Source organism: Electrophorus electricus, chromosome 6, assembly GCF_013358815.1.
Source record: "Electrophorus electricus isolate fEleEle1 chromosome 6, fEleEle1.pri, whole genome shotgun sequence".
NCBI classification, from domain to species: Eukaryota; Metazoa; Chordata; class Actinopteri; order Gymnotiformes; family Gymnotidae; genus Electrophorus; species Electrophorus electricus.
Window position 1 is genome coordinate 29634095 of NC_049540.1, and position 22393 is coordinate 29656487.

A 22393-nucleotide genomic window follows, 5' to 3' on the forward strand; every position below is an offset into this window, starting at 1 on the left:
GGAAATGTCTATATCCTTCTTGTTTATCGCTTAATGTCCTCAGCCCTGAAACTCATCAGACATTAATGCATAAATTAATTCATAACCTCTCACACACACACACACTTGGAGCTGCTTTAGAAATTATTTACTATTCTTACTTATCCTTAATTTTACACATCATTTAATTTTACTTTTACTTTAGGTTTAGACCTCAAAAGTCTTTACCTTATCATTGTGTTATATACAAATTTTCTAAAACTTTTTTTTTCAGTTTCTCTGGCGCTGCATCGAAGCCTGGCGACGTAATTTCACATTTAATTTCACATTTAATTTCACTGAACTGCCATCACGCACCTCTCCTCTTCTAACGCAGGAAGCAATAATTTCATGTACAGGTGAACCGGAAGTTGAGAGTGTTTTGTTGACATCGGGACGGGCGAGAGCAGAGCATCAGTTAATGAGCAATATTAGACGGTAAATGAGTTAGCTGAGCCGCCGCCCGTCGCCCGGGTGCAAGTGCGGGGGACTCCGGTAGAGCTGCGGACTGGCGCCGCTGTCAGATCTTAAACGATGTATATAATATCTGATTCGCTTTTAGTTAACTCCAGCTAGCAAGCGTTAGCACTTTAGCATCAGCACGTCACCATTAGCAGGTTAGCATTAGCAGGTCTGCGCTGTGGTTAGCTAACCTGCAGTCGTTTTTAGCCAGTTAACTTGCTAGCTGTTGGCTGCTGACGCTACCGAGTTCATAAGGGTTGTCTAAGGTTCCCTTTGCTTTTGACAACATAGTTTACATAGTGTTGCCTATAAAACATTAATTACACGTGAAGACCGTACATCATGAAACTGTAGGGAACCTGTTTTCTTATTTAATGCTGCCTACTCTTCAGCCTGCAATTACGACGTTTGTGAGGAGCTAATTTGGCTAGCTAGCGCGCCGTGTTCGTTTGGGTTCATTTGGATAACTCAACCACTACTCCAGTGTTTTTATCAGCTACTGAAGTGAAGGTCGCTATCTGCCACCTGGTGATGCAGAACCAGCCTAGACACCTCACAGCTTTGGAAAAGTTTGGCTTCAGTTGTCAGATAGCGTTAGCAGTCATGACCCCACTTCTCTGTTTATTTCTGTATGTTGGGGCTGTGTAGCTAGTAAGATTAATAGCAGCTACTTAACTGGTATCATTTTCGTTGCGACTACGTTTTCGTTTAAAAGTAACGGCACGCAAATGATTTATATATTATAGATTTTGGAAGAATATTATGCAACTTTGACGTGCTGTCAGTAATGTAGCTACTGTTAGATTCAGTGTGTTTTCCTCCCCGGTTTGTGTTTATGTTAATAGGCTAACGTCTCCCAATGCCAGCGGCCTGAGCCGGTCAGCAGTCACAGTGCCATCCCTGTGTTGCCCTGGTGATTGACCCCAGAGTCTGAAGGGTGCGTTGCCATGGCGACCAAGGCAGGGGACGACCCGGACAGCCTCATGGCTCTGTGTACAGTGTTTTGTCTGAAGAACCTGAGAAGAACCATGTGCTACACTGGCGACCAGAACAAACTCTGCCTGCGGCCAGACGTGTTCCTGCCCAGTGAGATCTGTGATAAGCTTGTTAATGTGTAAGTAGAATGGAGGAGTTTATAGCAGATAAACCCATCTGAGATTTCTGTTTCAGGGATGATTTGTTTGTGTGATGTTGCCAAGCTGTTTAAGCTGTCTGAATTTCCCAGGTTAGATGACAATGTCTGCAGTGATCTACTGTTCTCTGTGTTTCTGTGTTGTTTGTTCCCTCTATGCAGATACATGGAGCTAGTCCACACAGACAGTGACTTTGAGTTGCAGGATGGGTTTTTCCAGTTGTTCTGTGACCCATGCAGCACTCGGTTAACGCAGCTGCACCTCAGAGAGGACTTTGTGCGGGACAAGGACCTGGAGGCTATCGCAAAACAGGTGGGCACCTCTCGTGACCATCTGCAGACTGGAGAACTGCTCATAGCGCACACACACACACACACACACACTCATTCACTCTCTTACATTCACAGTGTTGATGGCCTTTTAAGATATCTGGGTTGGAGGAAGTGGCTTGAGTTTCTGTGGATGTACAGAGGCAAGTTAATATAGAAGAACTTTGCTGTGAGCAATACTAAGCTAAGGTGTATTGACCTGTGTAGTATAATAATAATAATAATAATAATAATAATAATAATAATAATATTATTATACTATACAGGTCAATACACCTTAGCTTAGTATAAGCTAATAAATAAGCTAAGAGAGAGCAGGAGAGAGCTAAGAGAGAGAGTTGTTATTGTTGCTGTTAATGTAACTGGAAAACATTTTGTACACATTGTTACAGAGAGTATTCGAGCACTGCAAAGAGGACAAAATACCACCTCCACTCCACCCATCCCCAACACCTCTAACACCACCCCCACTCCACCCATCCCCAACACCTCTAACACCACCCCCACTCCGTCCATCCCCAACACCTCTAACACCACCCCCACTCCACCCATCCCCAACACCTCTAACACCACCTCCACTCCACCCATCCCCAACACCTCTAACACCACCCCACTCCACCCATCCCCAACACCTCTAACACCACCCCACTCCATCCATCCCCAACACCTCTAACACCACCCCCACTCCACCCATCCCCAACACCTCTAACACCACCTCCAATCCACCCATCCCTAACACCTCTGACACCACCCCCACTCCACCCATCCCCAACACCTCTGACACCACCCCCACTCCACCCATCCCCAACACCTCTGACACCACCCCCACTCCACCCATCCTCAACACCTCTGACACCACCCCCACTCCACCCATCCCCAACACCTCTGACACCACCTCCACTCCACCCATCCCCAACACCTCTAACACCACCTCCAATCCACCCATCCCTAACACCTCTGACACCACCCCCACTCCACCCATCCCCAACACCTCTGACACCACCCCCACTCCACCCATCCCCAACACCTCTGACACCACCCCCACTCCACCCATCCTCAACACCTCTGACACCACCCCCACTCCACCCATCCTCAACACCTCTGACACCACCCCCACTCCACCCATCCCCAACACCTCTGACACCACCCCCACTCCACCCATCCCCAACACCTCTGACACCACCTCCACTCCACCCATCCCCAACACCTCTGACACTACCTCCACTCCACCCATCCCCAACACCTCTAACACCACCCCCACTCCACCCATCCCCAACACCTCTAACACCACACCCACTCCACTCATCCCCAAAACCTCTGACACCACCCCTACTCCACCCATCCCCAACACCTCTGACACCACCCCACTCCACCCATCCCCAACACCTCTGACATCACCTCCACTCCACCCATCCCAAACACCTCTGACTCCACCCTCACTCCACCCATCCCCAACACCTCTGACACCACACCCACTCCACCCATCCCCAACACAACACCTCTGACACCACCCCCACTCCACCCTTCCAGGTTTTGGATGGGCAACATTCCTAAAGTCACCTCAACCCTACACATCCCCAACACACAGTACCATGAAAATGTCAATATATTAGACATATTCCCCTTCATTTTCAACATGCCTAGCAACTGATGACATGAGATTGATGTGCTTCAGTGATCGCTTGTAAAATAAAGTTTAGCATGACTTTACTCTGATCACAACCAATTTTAAGTAAGTAGTATTAGTGATGAGGCTGGACACTATGGTTGTGACATTTACCTAATATGAGCCTTTTAGATTTGTTAGGCAAACTAGTATCACTTTCAATATTCTACTTTCTTTTACTTTCTTTCTTTATATATTTTTTCCCCGTCTCAGTTAAGGTCACTTGTGTAATGACCTGTGTGTGGGAGTGTATGTGAGACTTGTCTTTCTGAAGTGTCAGTCTGCACTCTTCACATTCCTGACTTACTGCCAATGAATGTTGTCCTCCCTCATTCACTCTTTCTCTCCTTATCCCTCTCTCCTGCCCTCTCTTAGCTTATATAATAATAATAATAATATTATTATTATTATTATTATTATTATTATTATTATTATTAAACGGCTGATCTCACCCTCATTATCAAGAGAAGGGTCCTTGAGCATTCGGTTATGGAATGATTTACACCCATTTCTAAGCTGTTTGTCTTAAAGATTCTATAGAGGATTGTTGCCTCCCAGTTGCAAGACATTTTGAACTCCAGTAACATTTTCTAAACAATCCGTCAGGTTTTCTGTTGCTGTCACAGTAGAGAGAGTGTTGAGTATTGCTTTTGTGTTCTAAATGTTCTTTTTCTGTTCTCAGATTTTGGTTCTGAATCTGTTCTTCTTCTTGACCATATCACGGCTTCCATTGCAGTCAATCATAACTTTCTCATTTCATGACCTTCTACTATTGGTCTTACTGGTAGTTTGCTATCATGGTTCAGATCCTATTTAGCCAATGGGGAAGCACATCTAACACTGCTCCTGTTACTCAGTGTGTCTCCCATGGCTCTGTTCTTGGGCCTCTTTTATTTATCATTTACATCCTGCTCCTTGGCAGGATGTTTTTGTTAAAATGGTGCTGCACCACATTTTATTAATTTTTCTGGGTTGTGCTCAGAGTGCACATCCAAAAACCCCAACATACAGAACATATAGAGCCTCTTGGTTATTCTGCATTGGTCTGTACTGTAGCGAGAGCTAACTGTCCAGACTATTTCCATATGACTTAGGCTGACAGCTAAGCACATTCCAGCAGAATGACATGCACTGGAACGTTTGGTTGCCGTTGGTCTGCTTATGCATGCAGACAGCTGTGAATCGGATACCACCTCCTTACTGCCAGTAACATGCTGCGTCTGAGACGTCTGAGAGCATCGACTGATGCTGCTTATTGGTTGAGGACCAGTGTTGCCCGGTAACATGTTCACTGTGTTGATGTTCAGTGAGCCTGAGATCTGTTCAGAAGTTTCCTGCACTGTTGTACTCGGATGTTAGTTGACGCACGGTAATCTGTCTTGAGATGTGCATAATGGTGTTGTGTCTACAGTGGTCTCTTTTTAATGAGTGCATTTGAATTTGCTCTGTGCCATACATATTGAGAGGAGATGTGTGGAGAGACCCTTGACTAAAGCTAAAGCAGCAAGTTGGCTGCAGCTGCAGAATTTGTTGCCCAGTAACCTGGCCAAGGAGTGGAGGTTGTTACCTAGTAACCTGACCAGGGAGTCAAGGGTGTTGCCCAGTATCCTGGCCAAGGAGTGAAGGTTGTTACCTAGTAACCTGACCAGGGAGTCAAGGGTGTTGCCCAGTATCCTGGCCAAGGAGTGAAGGTTGTTACCTAGTAACCTGACCAGGGAGTCAAGGGTGTTGCCCAGTATCCTGGCCAAGGAGTGAAGGTTGTTACCTAGTAACCTGACCAGGGAGTCAAGGGTGTTGCCCAGTATCCTGGCCAAGGAGTGAAGGTTGTTACCCAGTAACCTGGCCAAGGAGTGAAGGTTGTTACCTAGTAACCTGACCAGGGAGTCAAGGGTGTTGCCCAGTATCCTGGCCAATGAGTGAAGGTTGTTACCCAGTAACCTGACCAGGGCGCGAAGGGGGTTGCCCAGTAATCTGACCAAGGAGTGTTTCTCTGACACCAAAATGCTGTTCAGTATTTGCAGTCTTGCGCTGTATATGAGAAATATGATTAATTCAGAGCTTACAGGAAAAACCTTTAACCTTGAAGCGATTTCAGTAAAGTACACCTAATCACTCTGTCCTCTCTTTGATTTTTAAATGCATTTATTTGTTATGACATGCGCAGCAGAATGTCCATAAGTGTTTTGTAATTCAGGGCATCTTAACTGAATTCTGCCCCCCCCCCCCCCAGGACTTGATCGAGCTGCACCTGACGTCCTGTACCAGCCTGAGCGCGCGGAGTCTGCGGACACTGTCCTGTTTCCGACACTCGCTGGTGTCCCTCAGCCTGTTCGGCTGCACCAATGTCTTCTTCCACAGGGCGCGCGTACCGCTGGCCTGCGGCGAGGACGAGGACGAGGACGAGGAAGACCAGCTGCCCAGGCACACCCTAGCCTCTGACTTCACCTTCCAGGGCTTTGGCAGGCTTCGACTGCTGAACGTGGGGGGTCTAGCGGCCGAGGTGGACGTGGAGACCCTGCTCAAGCCTCTGCCTGCGCTCACCTCGCTGGACCTGTCCGCCGTGCACCTGCCGCGCCCTGCCTTCCTGGCCCAGTGGAGGGATAGGCTGGGATCGCTGGTCCTCTACAACGTGGACCTGAGCGAGGAGCTCATCAGAACCGTGGTGCGTCTGAACCACCTGAGGTGAGAAAGGTGGCAGCTCACTGCTGCTGGACCATTACGGGGCCACTGAGCACACTGAGGCTCGAATCCTTACAGGGTGCCCATGGAACATGGCATTTCTGGAATATCATGGAAATTTGATTGTCTTTTGTATGTCAAGTCATGGAATGTCGGGGAATTGTGTTTATAGGATATTATACATTGTAGTTGTCCTTCATCACAACGTCATGTTTTCGTGTGTGGAGTGGTTGCTATGGTTCCTTGATTTTTCCACACCCTTTTCCGTTCATTGTAGGTCATAGAAAGTCAGGGAATTTGACATTTAACTTACAGTGGGAACCCTGGTCCAAACTCAGTGCATAGGAATGTTTGTTTTCTGCCTGTGGTTCGTTATAATGTGTGTTATGGAACACGTTATTTTAGCTAACGGACTGACAACAGGTCTTCTACTGTTAGATAAAACTTTAGTGACTTAACTAGGCTGAGTAGTGAAGTAGTGCCTTGGTCGCCATGGCAACGCACCCTTCAAACTCTGGGGTGAAGGACTATAATGTTGTATGTATTGAGAGGCTTGAAAACGTATCTAGACTCTTAAGTCATTTGATTTGTCTGGATTACAAATGACACTTGCACTGTTCCGCCCCCAGTGGTTTATTGCAAAGCAGTTTGCTTTTAAATGGAATAAATGTAATGTAGTTTTTCAAAGTCAATTTTTGACCTGAAAAATGGTGCCTGCGTTCAGTTTGTTGCAGCAGCAGCTTTTGGTGTGTTTGAGTCAGTTTTTCCCAGCGGTGCAGTCTGAGCGAATCTCACTGTTCTTCCCAAACATTTTGCTCCAGTTTGTTCAGGTTGGTCAGATAATGCTTGTGGCCTGCGATTTTCCAGTAGTGCCGCATGTTCTGGATTGGATTGAGATCCGGACTCGGACTTGTACAACATTCACCTTTCTGTTGTTCGGCTCTTTCTTGGGATGCTGGAAAAGGGAGTTTCTCCCAAGCATTGGTTTTTGGTGAGAGAATTCATCTTCTTGCCTGCTGGGGTATCTGATGACTGGCGTGGGGTGCATGTTTACGGCTTTGCTTCTGTTAGCCCCGCTCGGTGGATACCTGAGGAGGAACTTGGATCTTGCTGTCCTGTTTGTTTCTTCCTCATGGTTTCCGTGGGATTGGAGAATCTCCAGGTGTCATGTGGCCTTGTCTTGGTTCAGTTCCATCTCTCCTGATCACTGTTCCTTTTTCCTCATCCAACTTCATCCAACTTCTCCAGTCTGAATGACCTTCTGGAGTCCTTGCCGTAGGTCCTGGTCAGGTGGATCAGGGAGTCGTACAGCTTGGTGCTGTCCATGTACAGGAGGGTGACGGTAGCTTCACCCCTGGATCTGAACCCGTGCCACTGTTATGGGTGATCTGGCTGACAGAATCTGGTTGCTGCTAACATCTTGGTGCCAGATACCACAGAACCCCTTCAGAGGTCTCGTGGAGTCCATGTATAGATGGGTCAGAGCTGTTTTGGCAGCATGAGTGGGACGTACACAATATTAAGCAGGCGGTTTTAGTGTTATAGTTGAGGGTGTGAGTGTGTATGTATTACTGGGTAACATCCTTCACTCCCTGGCCAGAAGCAAAGTGCTTCTCTGAATCGGCCATTCATCCACTGCACTGGTCTCCTCAGACAGAGCACCCAGAGTGGAGGCCATTAAAACAGGACACTCAGAATAAATGGACAGTAATTCCAGTGTTGAATCTAATTTATGAATGGTCCTATTTGTGTCAGAGTGTGTGCTGGTACTCAGACCAGCAATACACAAACACACCCGGTCAGGATCCTTCCAAGTCCCGATGTCCAGTTGCCTAGCGACAGTTTTCCAATAATGTTAACCGCTTTCTGGACAATTCTGATGTCAAACATGCATTCATCAGTTTGATGTCCTGAAAGTGTTTAAAGTTTACAACATCTATTTTTGTGACTAGACAATTTTATGAAGTGACTAAGTATCTTTCTCACTTAACGTCCACACCAGAGATTGTTTGCAGTTTTGCTTCACTTCTGTAGTGAATTCGTCACTGTAAACCCAGACAGTGAAATGGTCAGTGTAGCATTAGCTGTCGTTGTGTGGTTCTGACAGTTTTGGGAAGGGGTTGCATTACTCTGAGGGTCTTTTTCTGGTCCCCAGGCACTTGGACATCTCCCGCGAGAGCCAGCGATCCTCCAAATTCAAGATGACCAGGAAGATCCTGACAGCCGTCGTGCAGGGTTTGGGGAACCTCGTCTCTCTCGACATCTCTGGGCACATCATGCTGGACAACTGTACTGTGCCTCACTTTGAGGAGGCAATGGGACGCCCGAGGTACGCAGACGTACACGCCCAGGCAGGACAGACAGGGAGACACCCACTCATCTCTCCTTTTCCTGTGACCATAATGACTTTACAATATCCCTCTCTCTCCCCTTCTCTCTCTCGCTCCTTCTCTCTCTCCCTCCCCATCTCTCTCTCTCTCTCTCTCCCTCTCCCTCCCTCTCTCTCTCTGTCTCTCTCTATCCCTCTCTCTCTCTCTCTCTCCCTCCCCCTCTCCCTCTCCCTCTCTCTCTCTCTCTCTCCCTCTCCCTCTCTCTCTCCCTCTCTCTCTCTCTCTCTATCCCTCTCTCTCTCTCTCCCTCCCCCTCTCCCTCTCTCTCTCCCTCTCCCTCTCCCTCTCTCTCTCTCTCTCTCTCTCTCCCCCTCCCTCTCAGCATGGAGCCGTGTAAGAGCAGTATCTATCCGTTCCAGGAGCTGAAGAGGCCACTACAGTTTTTGGGCCTGTACAACACCACACTCTGCAACGTCACACACATACCTGCTTATAAGGTACATTACTGCTGAGTCAGTGTTCCGTGTGTGAGTGTGAGTGTGAGTGTGAGTGTGCGTGAGTGTGCGTGTGCGAGTGCGTGTGCGAGTGTGTAAGGTACAGTACTGCTGTTGCCTGCCCATTAGGTGAACTGAGTTGAATCTTTGGCTAATGCTTCTGGGAATAAATAAAATTTGGAAATCTTTTTGGATTATTTGTCCCTTGGAGTTTTGTGTGGCCAGTCTAAGTCAGTGTTCCTCCTGTGCTTAATGGTGGTCGTGCGCGTGTGTGTTCAGGTGACAGGCTCTAAGAATGAGGACCAGGTGCTCAATGCCATAGAAGCATACAGAGAGTATCGGCCAGAGCTGGCACACCGAGCCATTAACCAGCTGTTTGACATTGCTAGAATACAGCACTGCAACCAGCTGCTCAGAGCACTACAGGTACAGTATCACACACACACACACACACACACACACACACACACACACACACACACACACACACACACCATGCCATTAACCAGCTGTTTGACATTGCTAGAAAACACATCACACACAAAGACACACATGCACACCGTCTCTCACACACGCGCATGCACACAGTCACTTGCACCCACGTGCACGTGCACACACACAAACAGCTACACCTATGTTGTTCAAGCACAGATTACAGATCCAGGCGTTGTTCCCCCAGCTGGTGATCGGCGCTCTGAAGTGTCATAAGTATGATAAGAGCATCCAGGTGACGGGCAGTGCTGCTCTCTTCTACCTGACCAACACGGAGTACCGCAACGACCAGAGTGTGCGCCTGCGCAGAGAGGTCATAGAGGTCGTGCTCAACGGCATGGAGCAGTACCAGGAGGTCACGGTGTGCAACAGACACTCGCACTCTCACACACTCGCACTCTCACTCACACACACACACACACACACGCACTCGCATGCTCACTCACACACACTCACACAAACGCACTCTCACACAAACGCACTCTCACACACTCGCACTCTCACACACACTTACTCACACGCACTCTCACTGACACGCACTCAAACTCTCACTCACTCACACACACTTTTTGTGGGTTAAATTGCTGTAGCACTAGAAGGTTCCATTAAGTTATCCACTCTGTTGTCTTATTTTCTCTAAAACAGAATTTCTTTCTTCTTTGTCTACCTTCCTCTTTCTTCCTCATCCTCCCTCTCTCCCTCTCTCTCCGTCCCTCCTTCCCTCTCGCGCTCTGTCTCTCTCTCTCTCTCTCCAGGTCCAGAGGAATTGCTGTCTGACTCTGTGTAACTTCAATATTCCCGAGGAGCTGGAGTTCCAGTACCACCGGGTCAACATGCTTCTGCTGAAGATTCTAGAACCGGCCCGGCAGGACGAGTCCATTCAGCGAATTGCCGTGCACCTGTGCAACGCCCTCGTCTGCCAGGTGGACAACGACCACAAAGAGGCCGTTGGCAAGATGGGCTTTGTTAAGGTGACACACACACACACACACACACACAGACTCTCTCACACACGTGCGCACACACACAGACACTCGCTCACTCACACACACAGACACTCGCTCACTCACACACACAGACACTCGCTCACTCACACACACAGACACTCGCTCACTCACACACAAACACACTCGCTCACTCACACACAAACACACTCGCTCACTCACACACAAACACACTCTCTCTCACAGACACTCACACACTCTCTCTCACAGACACTCACACACACGCACACAGACTCTCTCTCACTCACACACACAGACACTCTCTCACTCACACACACACACACACACACACACACACACACAGACACTCTCACACACACACACACACACACAGACACTCTCTCACACACACACACACACACAGACACTCGCTCACTCACACACACAGACACTCGCTCACTCACACACAAACACACTCTCTCACTCACACACACAGACACTCTCTCACTCACACACACACACACACAGACACTCTCTCACTCACACACACACACACAGACACTCTCTCACTCACACACACACACACAGACACTCTCTCACTCACACACACACACACACACACAGACTCTCTCACACACGTGCGCACACACACAGACACTCGCTCACTCACACACACAGACACTCGCTCACTCACACACACAGACACTCGCTCACTCACACACACAGACACTCGCTCACTCACACACAAACACACTCGCTCACTCACACACAAACACACTCGCTCACTCACACACAAACACACTCGCTCACTCACACACAAACACACTCTCTCTCACAGACACTCACACACACGCACACAGACTCTCTCTCACTCACACACACAGACACTCTCTCACTCACACACACACACACACACACACACACACAGACACTCTCACACACACACACACACACACAGACACTCTCTCACACACACACACACACACAGACACTCGCTCACTCACACACACAGACACTCGCTCACTCACACACACACACACAGACACTCTCTCACTCACACACACACACACACACACAGACACTCTCTCACTCACACACACACACACACACAGACTCTCTCACACACGTGCGCACACACACAGACACTCGCTCACTCACACACACAGACACTCGCTCACTCACACACACAGACACTCGCTCACTCACACACACAGACACTCGCTCACTCACACACACAGACACTCGCTCACTCACACACACAGACACTCGCTCACTCACACACAAACACACTCGCTCACTCACACACAAACACACTCTCTCTCACAGACACTCACACACGCACACAGACTCTCTCTCACTCACACACACAGACACTCTCTCACTCACACACACACACACACACACACACACAGACACTCTCACACACACACACACACACACAGACACTCTCTCACACACACACACACACACAGACACTCGCTCACTCACACACACAGACACTCGCTCACTCACACACAAACACACTCTCTCACTCACACACACAGACACTCTCTCACTCACACACACACACACACAGACACTCTCTCACTCACACACACACACACACACACACAGACACTCTCTCACTCACACACACACACACACACACACACACAGACACTCTCACACACACACACACACACACAGACACTCTCTCACACACACACAGACAGACACACCGACACTCTCTCACACACACACACACACACACACACACACACAGAGTCACTCTCACTCACACATACACAGACTCTCTCACACACACAGACACTTTCACACACATGCACGCAGAGACTCTCTCACTTCCACACACACGCGAACACACTCACGCGCGAATACACACACATTCTCACACACACACATTCTCACACACACAGACACTCTCTCACTCACAGGCGTACGAACACATTCACATGCACGCACGAACACACAGACACACTCTCACACACACACACACACACAGACACTCTCACACACATGCATGCGAACACTCACCCACGCGCGAACACACACACACTCACTCATGTGCGAACACACACACACACTCTCACTCAGACACACTCTCACACGCGCACGAACACACATATACACACACATACACTCTTAGTTAGACACACACAAACACTCACATACACGTGCGAGCACTCTCACTCACGCGCGAATACACGCACACACTCACACACACATACACACAGACACTCTCTCTCACACGCATGTGCGCACACACACAGACACTCATTCACACACACACAGACACTCTCATTCACACACACAGACACTCTCATTCACACACACACAGACACTCATTCACACACACACAGACACTCTCATTCACACACACACAGACACTCTCTCACACGCATGTGCGCACACACACAGACACTCTCATTCACACACACACAGACACTCTCACACGCAGACACTCTCACTTACACACAAACACACACGCGTGAACACTCACTCACACATGCGAATACACACACACACTCACACACATACACATAGACACTCTCTCACACACACACACACGCTCACACACATGCACAAACACACATTCACACACACACTAACACACATGCACACACACACTCTCACACACATGCACACACACACTCACACACACAGTGACTCTCACTCACTCAAACAGACACTCTCTCGCTCACACACACACACAGACACTCTCTCACACACAGACACGCTCCCTCACACACACACCGACACTCTCTCTCTCTCACACAAACACACCAACACTCTCTTACTCACACAAACAGACACTCACACACACACACACACACACACACACACTCTCTCACACACGCGTGCGAACACACACACACTCTCTCTCTCACACACACACAGTTTTTACCTGTGTGTTTGATGAATATGTTTGTGGTTGTTTATTTTTGGTTATACAAATACCCTCTACTAAATTCTGTCATTAATTAATTTTTTCTGTTCTGTCATTTTGTGCCAAAGACCATGCTGAATTTAATACAGAAGAAACTTCAGGACAGAATGGTGAGTGTTGCTACGGTGATTTCACCGTAACCTTAGCCACAGCACAATAAAGCTACGTATGAATGCAGTGAGTTGTCATTCATGAAGAGTGAATATATGAATATGACCTCACTGTACTGGCAGCAAGCGTTGTACTGTTGTAGCTGTTCTGTGGGTGGCGCTGTTATAGCTGTTCTGTGGGTGGCGCTGTTATAGCTGTTGTATATATTCTGTGGATGGCGCTGTTGTAGCTGTTCTGTGGGTGGCGCTGTTATAGCTGTTCTGTGGGTGGTGCTGTTGTAGCTGTTCTGTGGGTGGTGCTGTTGTAGCTGTTCTGTGGGTGGTGCTGTTGTAGCTGTTCTGTGGGTGGTGCTGTTGTAGCTGTTGTATATGTCCTTTGGGTGGTGCTGTTATAGCTGTTTTGTGGGTGGTGCTATTGTAGCTGTTCTGTGGGTGGCGCTGTTGTAGCTGTTGTATATGTCCTTTGGGTGGTGCTGTTATAGCTGTTTTGTGGGTGGTGCTATTGTAGCTGTTCTGTGGGTGGCGCTGTTGTAGCTGTTCTGGGCTTTGTGCTGTGTGCCTCCTCAGTGCGATCAGGTGATGGAGTTCTCATGGAGCGCTCTGTGGAACATCACGGATGAGACGCCTGACAATTGTCAGATGTTCCTCAACTGCAGTGGCATGGACCTGTTCCTGGAGTGTCTGCAGGTGAGAGAGAGAGAGAGAGAGTGTGTGTGTGTGTGTGTGTGTGTGTGTGTGTGTGTGTGTGTGTGTGTGTGTGTGTGTGTGTGTGTGTGTATCAGTCAGCGTAGGAGAAACGGAGAGTGTGTCTGTATGTGTCAGAGAGAGAGATTTCTATTTAGAGCCATTCAGAAATGTTACACAAACTGTCAAAGAATGAAAAGTCAAGTCCGTTTCCTCTGTGAGACACACTCAGGGTCTGTGAGACACAGGATCTGCTTGGTGTGTGTCCCCAGGAGTTCCCGGATAAACAGGAGCTGCACCGGAACATGCTGGGGCTTCTGGGTAATGTGGCAGAAGTGAAGGCGCTCCGACCTCAGCTGCTCACCAGCCAGTTCATCACCGTCTTCAGGTACCCGCCTGGCAGCCACGTTACCCTTCCTCCTCCTCTTCCTCCTCCCTGTCTCCATTTTAGTCATTACACTCCCACTGATGGCTCAGACCCCCTGCTGGTCTTTAGACATATGGAGTTATTGTCAATTTTGTTCTGACCTTTGACCTCCCAAGTATATCGTCCGGCCAAAGCGCTGGATTAGTGTTGGGATCTGTGTGTGAGACTGAGCAGGCTTTGGCTTAGCTATTATTATTATTGTTGTTTTTTTTAGTATTATTACTACTCTTGTTGTTGTTATTGTTAATAATATTATTATTATTACTATTGTTATTATGAATATTATTAATGTTATTGCTAGTACTACGGTGGGAGTGCTGGCTTTGTTTCCATTCTCAGTCCACTGAGATTGCTGGTCAGCTCATACACACAGTGACACAGGAGTCACCCTTCAACAATGATCATCTTATAATCCTTCCTGAGGTGCCCCAGTGACCAGAGGGACAGAAGGCTCGTCAGCGTTAGAAAGTCCTGCCATGACTTGAGCTGGTCTCAGCCAGCTGGCATGAACAAGTTGGAAGCAGAATCTGTCCAGGCTGCTGTAGTTGGTGTTTGCGGTGTTTCATTTGGGCCTCTGTTTTCAGCGTAATCCTTACGGTGAAGAAGACCACACTATTGAAGCTTCAGAACAAACACACCGCAGTTGAATGTTCTGTCCTGTCTGTGCAGGGAAAATGTTGCACCTTACAGCAGACTGAACTATTACTCATTCATCTAAAAGAATCAAATCTTATAAAGGATTAATAACCATCACCTTTATTTGTAAACATATCTCGAGATAATGAGAAATGTTTAATAATAACATATATTGTATCATTTTCAGTAGTATACTGGTTTGCTTAGTCACAATGGAAATGTATACTAAAAATAGTAGTGAAGTATGCAAAGTTGCACAGCTGAAGAAGGACCAAAACTTCCTGTGTCTCAGGACACTGTCCACTTCCTGTGGACACTGTCTACTTCACTGTGCCTGTGAACACGTTCATGCATATTTATCTTTGCACCAAACTCGGTCCTGTATATGTGTGCATCAGCACTATGTGGATTTGTGTGTTGGTCCTGTCTTGGTAGCCGCGTTGTCGTGTGCTCTAACACCTGCGACTCTGGCCTGCTCAGTAACCTGTTGGACAGCAAGGCAGATGGTATCGAGGTGTCCTACAACGCGTGCGGGGTGCTGTCTCACATCATGTACGACGGGCCAGAGGTGTGGGCGCTGGGCGAGCCTGACAGAGTGCAGGTCATGGATAAAATGTGGGACGCCATCCAGAGCTGGGACGTCAGCTCCCGCCGGAACATCAATTACAGGTACGCCTAACGCTTCCATAGTGACAGTTCCCATGAACATGACCACTTTATTGTTGATAGTACACCTGTGCTCATTCTGGAGTTCTTTCTAGATCTTGCCATTGTGTCCTGTATCGGGCAGCGTTTTAGTTCATTGGGATCTTGAACTCTGACCCTAACTGCACTGACTAGGACACATTCTATGACAAAACACTTTTGTAAGTTGCTCTGGTTAAGAGCATCTGCTAAATGCCATAAATGTAAATGTATTCCTTCATTGAGAGTTTTCGTGTTAAATGTGCCTTTTTACAGAAAGTTGTAGTACATGGAACCAGGCGTCCCAAGAATTGAATGGCTCTACAAGCTTACACAAAATGATTACCAGTATGTTGCTTGATGTTTTGATATATATGTTTATGTATGTAGAGATATTCAACACTGTAGTACAATGGAGTTTCCAGAGAAACTGAATGTTTGGGACAGGGGTCCTTCGTCTGCTTTGCTTGGAGTTTCCTCTTCCAGAGTGTGTGGAGTAGAGTTGCTCCATTTGGGTCTTTGTGTAGGGCAGTGGTATCTCAGTGGTTAAGGTACTGGACTAGTAGTTAGACGGTTGCTGGATCAAGTCCCACCACCACCCCAGAGCAAGACCCTTAACCCTCAATTACTCAAGTTGTACTAAGTCATAATTGGAAGTCGCTTTGGATAAAAGCGTCAGATAAATGCCGTAAATGTAAATGTAGCTTCACAGCTTCAGGGGTTTTTTCACTTATAACTGTACCGTGTTGTTTTTTTTCCTCTGTATTTTTGGAAGCTGGTACTGTGCAGTTCATCATTCTGAACAATTACCCATGTGGAGGGCAGAGGGGCAACACGCGGGGCAACACGCGGGGCACCTGAATCATACCAAGGTTTAGAGACATGCAGGTGCCCGATTAAAATACTAAAATACTAAAACCTGGTCACAGTTCATCTGAGCTGAAACACAGCTGCTGGTGAATTATTTACATTATGGCATTTATACATTGACACACACAACATTTATGCATTTACATATACAACATTTATACATATACAACATTTATGCATTTATATATACAACATTTATACATATACAACATTTATGCATTTACATATACAACATTTATACATGTACAACATTTATGCATTTACATATACAACATTTATACATATACAGCAGTTATGCATTTACATATACTGTATTTATACATATACAGCAGTTATGCATTTACATATACTGTACAACATTTATACATATACAACATTTATGCATTTACATATACAACATTTATACATATACAACATTTATGCATTTACATATACAACATTTATACATGTACAACATTTATGCATTTATATATACAACATTTATACATATACAACATTTATGCATTTACATATACAACATTTATACATGTACAACATTTATGCATTTACATATACAACATTTATACATATACAGCAGTTATGCATTTACATATACTGTATTTATACATATACAGCAGTTATGCATTTACATATACTGTATTTATACATGTACAACATTTATGCATTTACATATACAACATTTATACATGTACAACATTTATGCATTTACATATACAACATTTATACATATACAACATTTATGCATTTATATATACAACATTTATACATATACAACATTTATGCATTTACATATACAACATTTATACATATACAACATTTATGCATTTACATATACAACATTTATACATATACAACATTTATGCATTTACATATACAACATTTATACATATACAACATTTATGCATTTACATATACAACATTTATACATATACAACATTTATGCATTTACATATACAACATTTATACATATACAACATTTATGCATTTATATATACAACATTTATACATATACAACATTTATGCATTTACATATACAACATTTATACATGTACAACATTTATGCATTTACATATACAACATTTATACATATACAGCAGTTATGCATTTACATATACTGTATTTATACATATACAGCAGTTATGCATTTACATATACTGTATTTATACATTTACATATACCGCATCTTGTGCAGAGTGGCTTAGTTAAAACTAGAATCGTTAATCTGCAGTAGCTCTGTGCCCTTCAGGAGCTTTGTGAAAAGGTGAATGTTTATTTTACATGGGGGAACTCCCTGGGAATCGAGCCTGTGACCAGGCTATTAGCATCACCTGTCTCTACCTACTCTACAGGTGGGCTGTAATGTGAATAGTTCCAGTAGACTGGTCAGAGGATCTGAGGCCCCATAGTGGAGACATCAGTGCATCAGAACTGATCTCAGCACCAGGCAGGGCTGTAGAAGCGTCAGCGGGGAATCAAAGCGCTTTAGGATTAGCTGTTGTTTGCTGGGGACCCGGACTTGCCCCCGAAAGGTCATCTCACCCCTGACTTCCTGCAGCTGACTCAGTTTCTGGGTGTGAGACTGTTCATGTAGGCTTGTGTTCAGCTCTGCAGACAGAGAGGGGCTGGTTGAGGACTAGTACGCTGATGTGTGTGAAATGCAGACCAGAACATGTTGGACCACCTCGCTGTGCCTGCACTCCTGTGTGTGTTTAAACTGAGGGTGCAGCCTTCCTGTTCCAAACCATAACAGAAGTGTGTCTAACCTCTGCCCCAATCTCTCCCCCCTTTCTCTCTCTGCCTCTCTCTCTCTCTCTCCTCACTCTCCCTCTTTCTCTCTCAGATCATTTGAGCCTATTCTTCGTCTCCTTCCTCAGAGTATTTCTCCGGTCAGTCAGCACTGGGCGACCTGGGCCCTTTATAACCTGGTGTCTGTCTACCGTGAGTTCTCACGCACGCACACACACACACACACATGCGCACACACGCACGCACGCACACACACACACAGACATGTTTCATGTTTCTCATGATGTGGACCTAAATGTTGCACTCTAACTGTGTAGAACATTTTTTAGACCAATCACCCTTCAAATTGTCCCCGTATCTCATAACATGTTTCCTGCCTAATGTGTCTTTAATTTAAGTTCTTATTGCTTAGTTTCAAACTTTTGCCTGCTGGAACCTGATTGGACAGGCTTGTCTGACACTGTGATTGGACAGGCTTGTCTGACGCTGTGATTGGACAGGCTTGTCCGACGCTGTGATTGGACAGGCTTGTCCGACGCTGTGATTGGACAGGCTTGTCCGACGCTGTGATTGGACAGGCTTGTCTAACTCTGTGGTATTGGAAGGAAAAGGCTTTTGATGATCTCTCTCCTCTTCTGTCTGTAGCCAATAAGTACTGTCCATTATTAGTGAAGGAGGGAGGCATCGGACTACTGGAGAAAGTTCTAGAGCTGGAGTCTTCACAGAGAGAAACCAAGGACATGGCACGGTACATGGATGTACACACAGACGCACACATATGCACAGATATGTATACGTGCACACACGCATGTATGTACGCACGCGCACACGCATGTACAGTTGTGCTCAAAATAATAGCAGTGTGTTTAAAAACATGAGTAAAGCTCAGAATCCTTATAATAGTTTTTATTTCCATGCATTGAGAACACTGAAAATGCAAAAAATGAATATTGGGCTGTTCAAAAAAATAGCAGTGTCTGCAGCTGAAAAATCTTTAGGATTTAGCATTGCTGTGATAATATTTAGTTGTATAACCACTGTTTCTGAGAACTGCATCACATCTGTGTTGCATGGAGTTGACCAACTTCTAGCACCTGTGAACAGGTATTCCAGCCCAGGATGATATGACAACTTTCCACAATTCCTCTGCATATCTTGGTTTTGCCACAGAAACAGCATTTTTGATGTCCCCCCACAGGTTTTCTATCAGATTAAGGTCCAGGGATTGAGTTGGCCACTCCATAACTTTAATTTTGTTGGTCTGGAACCAAGATGCTGCTCGCTTACTGATGTATTTGGGGTCGTTGTCTTGTTGAAACACCCATTTCAAGGGCATTTCTTCTTCAGCATAAAGCAACATGACCTCTTCAAGTATTTTGATATATGCAAACTGATCCATGATCCCTGGTATGTGATAAATAGGCCTGACACCATAGTAAGAGAAACATCCCCATATTATGATGCCTGCACCACCATGCTTCACTGTCTTCAGAGTGTACTGTGGCTTGAATTCAGTGTTTGGGGGTCGTCTGACAAACTGTCTGCGTCCCTTGGATCCAAAAAGAACAATCTTGCTTTCATCAGTCCACAAAATGTTTTCCCATTTCTCTTTAGGCCAGTCCATGTGTTCTTTGGCAAATTGTAACCTCTTCAGCACGTCTTTTTTTTAACAATGGGACTTTGCGGGGGCTTCTTGTTGATAGATTAGCTTCACACAGGCATCTTCTAATTGTCACAGTACTCACAGGTAACTTCAGACCGTCTTTGATCACCCTGGAGCTGATCATTGGCTGCGTCTTTGCCATTCTTGCTATTCTTCTGTCCATTCGAATGGTAGTCTTCTGTTTTCTTCCACGTCTCTGGTTTTGCTTTCCATTTTAAAGCATTGGAGATCATTTTAGCTGAGCAGCCCATCATTTTCTGTGCTGCTTTATATGTTTTCCCCTCTCCAATCAACGTTTTTATCAAAGTACACTGTGCTTCTGAACAATGTCTGGAACGACCCATTTTTCTCAGGTTTTCAGAGAGAAATGCATGTACAACATGTGTTGGCTTCATGCTTAAATAAGGGCCACCTGACTGAAATCTATTTTTTCACAGAATATATGACCTCACTAATTGAACTCCACACTGCTATTATTTTGAATATGTTTCATGTTTCAATTAATTCAGTTACAGGAGCATGCATATCATGAATGTTGGGTCTGATGGTTTTCTATGACTCTACTACACCTACTACAGTAAGTTACATTGGCATGTAGTAATATAATTTCTGCCAAAAACAGTGATTGATCTGTTTAGTCATGTTGGACTGCTATTATTTTGAACACAACTGTATGTACATAATCACACACACACAAACACATATGTGCGCATGCACACACACACACACACACACACATACACATGACATGCATATGCCTGCACACCTGTATGCTTGTGAGTGGGAACAGAACCAAACACCTACATGTACACACTGTAGTGAATGGGAACAGAACCAAACACCTACATGTACACAGACTGTAGTGAATGGGAACAGAACCAAACACCTACATGTACACACACTGTAGTGAGTGGGAACAGAACCCAACACCTACATATACACACACTGTAGTACGTGGGAACAGAACCCAACACCTACATGTACATACACTGTAGTATGTGGGAACAGAACCAAACACCTACATGTCCACACACTGTAGTGAGTGGGAACAGAACAAACACCTACATGTACACGCACTGTAGTGAGTGGGAACAGAACCCAACACCTACATGTCCACACACTGTAGTGAGTGGGAACAGAACCCAACACCTACATGTACACGCACTGTAGTGAGTGGGAACAGAACCCAACACCTACATGTCCACACACTGTAGTGAGTGGGAACAGAACAAACACCTACATGTACACGCACTGTAGTGAGTGGGAACAGAACCCAACACCTACATGTACACGCACTGTAGTGAGTGGGAACAGAACCCAACACCTACATGTCCACACACTGTAGTGAGTGGGAACAGAACAAACACCTACATGTACACGCACTGTAGTGAGTGGGAACAGAACAAACACCTACATGTACACACACTGTAGTACGTGGGAACAGAACAAACACCTACATGTACACAAACCAGTGTTTATTTGAGCACTTCCTTCTTTTCTTTTAACTCCTGCAGCAAGGTGATGGAACAGTGTGAGAATTTTAAGGAGGATCCCATGGATACCAGCAGGTAAATGCTGCGGACCAGGAGATTTGCGTGTCACCCCCAAGGTCCACCTTAAACCACGTGGCCAGCTAACCCCTCCCAGGATCTGTGCGACCGCGTCTCCTCTCTGCAGTTGAATGTGTGTGTTGGAAGCAGGGGGTGGCCCTCGGCCTCACCTCTCTGACAAACCTCTCCTCCTGTGAAGACAAGCCTTGGCCTGATACACTACAGGAAGTGGAGAATATCTGCACAGGAGAGAGTGTGTGTGAGTGTGGGTGTGAGTGTGGGTGTGAGTGTGGGTGTGAGTGGGTGTGTGAGTGGGTGTGAGTGTGGGTGTGGGTGTGGGTGTGAGTGTGGGTGTGAGGGTGAGGGTGAGTGTGTGTGGGTGGGTGGGTGGTTTTGTTTGCTGTTTTGTTTGTGTTGCACATGATGAGTAAGCAGTATTTGTATTGTTAATTCTAGGTTTTGATGATTTGTTTTATGCCTTAGTTTATAAGCGTGAATGTGTTAGGTGTGTGTGTGGTGTGGGGGAACT

The 22393-nt window shown here is 46.1% G+C and overlaps 1 protein-coding gene across 3 annotated transcripts; it reads left to right on the forward strand.

Moving 5' to 3' along the window:
• The first annotated feature begins 382 nt into the window (after positions 1-382).
• Positions 383-22176, forward strand: zer1 (zyg-11 related, cell cycle regulator). Of its 3 annotated transcripts, none has more exons than XM_027021565.2 (16): positions 383-456; positions 1326-1594; positions 1775-1925; positions 5839-6290; positions 8443-8616; positions 9000-9114; positions 9391-9537; positions 9791-9964; positions 10359-10574; positions 13563-13604; positions 14172-14291; positions 14561-14676; positions 15832-16020; positions 18746-18843; positions 19297-19399; positions 21829-22176. In XM_027021565.2, exons 2-16 carry the CDS (start codon positions 1428-1430, stop codon positions 21884-21886), a joined length of 2322 nt encoding a protein of 773 aa, XP_026877366.2. In that variant the 5' UTR covers positions 383-456; positions 1326-1427; the 3' UTR covers positions 21887-22176. The 3 variants fall into 3 exon arrangements, with proteins under 3 accessions (XP_026877366.2, XP_026877368.2, XP_026877369.2); XM_027021567.2 differs by lacking the exon at positions 383-456 and adding an exon at positions 463-554; XM_027021568.2 differs by lacking the exon at positions 383-456 and adding an exon at positions 618-635.
• Positions 22177-22393: the final 217 nt, after the last annotated feature.